The 5,205-nt window shown below is 19.7% G+C and overlaps 1 protein-coding gene across 1 annotated transcript in view; it reads left to right on the plus strand.

Moving 5' to 3' along the window:
• LOC117173365 (39S ribosomal protein L37, mitochondrial) overlaps positions 1-5,205 on the plus strand; it is a 26,051-nt gene that overhangs the window by 14,292 nt on the left and 6,554 nt on the right. Inside the window, exon 4 of the mRNA XM_033361883.1 lies at positions 4,101-4,220. Within this exon, the coding sequence (XP_033217774.1) occupies positions 4,101-4,220 (120 nt within the window). The remainder of the gene's footprint in view (positions 1-4,100; positions 4,221-5,205) is intronic.

A 5,205-nucleotide genomic window follows, 5' to 3' on the forward strand; every position in this document is an offset into this window, starting at 1 on the left:
TTCTTTTTGGTTGCAAATTATTTTTTTCTTTTTTCTTGTGAATAATTAATTTCGTTCAATTGAAAAATTTAAGTATACCATACATTATTGAAAAATGATCTTGTCTTTTTTATTTGAAAATATAACAATTTTGTTGATGAACCATATTTGATCATTCATTTTTCCCCTTAAAATTTAATTATTCCATTTTTTGTTGAAACTTGAGTTTTTTCTGTTAAAAATAAAAATATATGGTTGAAAATTTATCTATTTTATTTTAAAATTTGTTGTTTTTTTTGTCTCAAATTTAACTTGTTCAACTGGAAATTTATGTATTTCGTTTATGATTGAAAACTGATCTTTCTTAGTTCAAAACTCAACTATTTGGATGAAAATTGATATTTTCTACTTAAAAATTTTTTTTTGGGTAAACTAAAACTATTTTCTTGAAACTCAAACTTTTCTTTTCAAAATTCACCTTTTTTGTTTGAAATTCAACGATTCCAGTCGTCAAAAATTTATTTGTTTGGTTGGTCATTAATTTTTATAATCAATTAATAATTGTTTATCATTTTTTTAAATTGATTTTTTTTAGTTTGAAAATTCAACTATTTCGGTTGAACACTTGTTTTGAAAATTTACGACTTATGCTAAAAATTAATTTTATTATCTAAAAATGCAACTATTCTATTTTCTGTTGAAAGGTGATTTTTGTTTTTTAGTTAAAAATTGGCCTTTTTTAATTAAAAATTCATATTTACTTTTTTATCGACTTTTTTGTTAGAAACATATATTTTTCTTTAAACGTTAATTTCCTTGTTTAAACATTTTTCTTTTCGGTTAAAAATTCAAGCATTCCAGTTACATTTTTATTATTTTTATTGGAAATTGACGCCTTTTTAAAAATTTAATTACTTTGTTAAAAATTATTTTTTTATCTAAAAATTTAACTTATCAAGTTGGAAATTTAATGATTTTGCAGAAATTTCTTTTTCTTGGTTCAGAATTATATTTTTAAGAGAAAAATTCACCATTTTATTTTTGTTTCAGAATGTTTCATTTTTATGAAAATGTAACTATTTAGTTAAAAATTTATATTTTTTCTTTAGAAATTAAACTGGTTATTCGAAAATATATCTACTCTGTAAAAATTCGCTTTTTTGTAGAAAATTAATTTTTTATGGTTGAAAATTCATCATTTTGTTTGAAAATTAATTTCTTCAACTGAAAATTTGCCTTTTTTAATTGAAAATTCAACTATTTCGTAGAAAATTGAGTTATTTTGTTAAAAAAATTTTTTTTGTATAAAATTATCTCTTTCATTGAAAGTTAATCTGCCAGTTTAAAAAATTGTTTCTGTTAAAAATTGAGGTATTCCGGTTAAATATTTTATCCTTTTAGTTGAAAATTCCTCTTTTAGGTTAAAAATGAAATTATAATGGTTGAAAGTGAAACTTTTGTTAAAAATTAATTTTTTTAGTTAAAGATTCGTCATTTTAATTAAAAATTGATTTCTTCGTTTAAAAAATAAGCTGTTTTATTGAAAACTTGTTTAACTGAAAATTTATCTATTTCGTTTATGATTGAAAACTGATCTTTCTTAGTTCAAAACTCAACTATTTGGATGAAAATTGGTATTTTCTACTTAACAAATTTTTTTTTTGCATAAATTAAAACTATTTTCTTGAAACTCAAACTTTTCTTTTAAAATTTCACCTTTTTTGTTTAAAATTCAACGATTCCAGTCAAAGATTCATAATTAAAGTTCAAAACTCATCAGTTTAGTTGGAAATTAATTTTATTATCTAAAAATGTATCTGTTCCATTTTCGGTTGATGAAAGTTGATTTTTTTTTTGGTTTAAAATTAAAAAATTTGATTAAAAATTTGTCTTTTTTAATTGAAAATTCATAATTTCTTTTATCGGCTTTTTTGGTAGAAAACGATCTTTTTTTAATTTTAATCTCCTTGTTCGAAAATTTATCTACTTTATAAAAAATTCGCCTTTTTTGTAGAAAATTAATTTTTATGGTTGAAAATTCATCTTTTTGTTGTAAAATGCTACTACTCCAAATGAAGATTCATAATTTTAGTTGAATATTCATCATTTTGGTTGAAAATTGTTCTTTTTTAGTTCAAAATTCAACAATTTGGCTGAAAATGTTTTTTTCATTGAAAATTTAACTATTTCGAATATTAATATTTTTTAGTTTAAAATTCAAAAATTTGTTTGAAATTTTTTTTTATTTAAAAATTCATCACTTTTGTTGAAAATATTTGGTTTATTTCTTGAGGAAAATGAATTTTGTTCAATTGAGAAAATTTAGCTATTGCATTTATGATTGAAAACTGATATAAAAAATTCATGTTTTTTGTTGAAAATTGTCCTTTTTTATTTGAAAATTCAACTATTTTGTTAAGAATGTATATGTTTTGTTGAAGAATCAATTCATCAATTTTTTTAAAAATTCATTTTGCCCCTAAAAATTTATTTTTTCCACTTTTTTTTGTTAAACTTGATCTTTTTCTGTTAAAAAATGAACTAGATGCTTAAAAAATGATCTATTTTATTTTTTAAATTGTTGCTTTTTTGTAGTAAAAATAATTTTGTTAATTGAAAATTTAACTATTCCGTTTATAATTGAAAACTGATCTTTCTTAGTGGAAAACTCAACTATTTGGTTGAAAATTGGTCTTTTTCAGTTAAAAATTCAATTGTATGGTTGAATTTTTTTCTTTTTTTTTAATTGAAAATTCAACTATTCCATTAAAAGATTTATCATTTTTTTTTGATAATTTATCAATTTGTTTAAAAATTTATCTTTATTGTTTGTTAAAATTTAAACTATATTTTTGAAAATTTATTTATTTTGTTTAAAAAATGATTTTTTTTGTAGAAAAATTAATTTTCTTACTGATTAAACTTTTATTTGAGTTGAAAATTTTAATATTTTCTTAGAAATTCATGTACTTTGTCAATAAATCATATTTTCTGGTAGAAAATAAATCTTTTTATTTGAAAATTAATCTTTCTGGTTGAGATTACCAGTTTTTCAGTCAAATATTCATCATTTTAGTGAAACATTCTTTTTTTTTTTGTTAAAATAAAAAAAAATTCTTAAAATTTAAACTTTATTTTTTCTGCAGCAAATTATTTAAATAACATTACATTTTAGATTGAATGTTGATCATTTTTAGTTTAAAATTTAAATATTTGGTTGAAAATTTGCTGTTTTTTTTGTTATCGAAAATTCATGTGTTTTGTTGAAAATTCGTCTTTGGTTGAAAATTCAACTATTCCAGTTAAAGATTCATTATTTTAGTTGAAAATTCTTCAATTTGTTTGAAAATTTATATTTTTGTTTTTAAAAATTTTAACTATATATTTAAAAATTAATTAAATTTTTTTTTTAAGTTTTTTTGTAGTAAAATTAATTTTTTTACTGAAAGTTTAGCTATTCCGATTATTTAGTTGAAAATTGGCCTTTTTCAGTTAAAAATTCAACTATTTAGTTAAAAAAAAATTTTTTTTTAGTTGAAAATTTGACTACTTTGTTGGAAATTTTTTTTCTTGAGAAAAATTAATTGTATGCATTTAAGAAATTTTAACTATTCTAATTATGATTGGAAGATGATATTGAAATTCATCTTTTTCATCGAAAATGGTTCTTTTTTGGTTCAAAAGTCAACTATAGATTTGAAGATATACCTTTTTTATTTGAAAATTCATCAATTTAGTGGAAAATTTATTTTTGTGTTTTAAAATTAATCTATGCCAGTTAAAAATTTATCACGTTTGTTCAAAATTTGTTGTTTTTTTTTTATGGAAATTTTTTTTATTTGAAAATTCACCTGTTCTATTTTTTATGGAAATTTTTCCTTTTTTAGTTAAAAACTGAAATATTTTATGGCCAGTTTATCTTTCATAGGTGGAAATTCAACTATTTGTTTGAGAATTCGTTTATTTTGTAAAAAATGGTAATTTTTGGTAGAAAATGCAATATTTTTATTTGAAAATTTAGGAAATTTTAAATCTTACATTTTAAATCTGTTTTAAAATTTTGTAAGCGACTAAAAATTGGATTTACAGGTAAGTGTTTATATTTTTTTTTATAAACTTAGGTCTATTTCTACTTCGAATTTATTCGATGCCCATCAAGAACTCCTGCCAAAACTTAAAGATCCTGAGAGACCTGCCTGGAATTATCCTCGGTTCTTGGGAATAACCAGCGCTAGAAAATCGTGAGCATTACTTTTTTTAACAGTAGAAACAAAAATTTAATCTTATTTAGTAGTTTAAAAGGGTGGCGATTTGATCGGGAAACTGAGAATTTAATTTTTTAAATCGGAAATTTACTTCTGATCGCAGTAAAATTAAAGTTTTCATTATTTAAATAATTTTGGTCAATTTACAAACTTTATTTCTAATTTATTTAGAGTTTTAGGACATAAAAATGTGTTTGTTAGATTTGATTTTTATTTACAAATTTAACTACTTGGTTAAAAGTTAAACTTAATTATTAAAAATTATTTTTTTTATTTAAGATTCATAATTTTAATTGAAAATTTATCTCTGGGTGAAAATTGTTTTTGATTTGAAAATTCAACTATTTTTTTTTTATTATGGATTTTGTTGAAGGATCAATTTATTAATTTGTTTAAAAATTCATTTTTCCCCTAAAATTTATATATTCCATTTTTTGTTGAAAATTTATCTTTTTTTTTGTTTGTTAAAATTTAAAAAATATAGTTGAAAATTGATTTATTTTGTTTAGATAAAAAATTTTGGTTAAAAGTTAAACTTAATTATTAGAAATTTTTTTTTATATATTTAAGATTCATAATTTTAATTGAAAGTTTATCTCTGGTTGAAAATTGTTTTTTTATTTGAAAATTCAACTATTTTTTTTTTATTATGGATTTTGTTGAAGGATCAATTTATTAATTTGTTTAAAAATTCATTTTTCCCCCTAAAATTTATATATTCCATTTTTTGTTGGAAATTTATCTTTTTTTTTTGTTTGTTAAAATTTAAAAAATATAGTTGAAAATTGATTTATTTTGTTTAGATAAAAAATTTTGGTTAAAAGTTAAAATTAATTATTAAAAATTTATTTTTTTATTAAAGATTCATAATTTTAATTGAAAATTTATCTCTGGTTGAAAATTGTTTTTTTATTTGAAAATTCAACTATTTTTTTTTATTATGGACCTTGTTGAAGAATCA

Source organism: Belonocnema kinseyi, chromosome 5 (assembly GCF_010883055.1).
Source record: "Belonocnema kinseyi isolate 2016_QV_RU_SX_M_011 chromosome 5, B_treatae_v1, whole genome shotgun sequence".
In the NCBI taxonomy this organism is placed as follows: Eukaryota; Metazoa; Arthropoda; class Insecta; order Hymenoptera; family Cynipidae; genus Belonocnema; species Belonocnema kinseyi.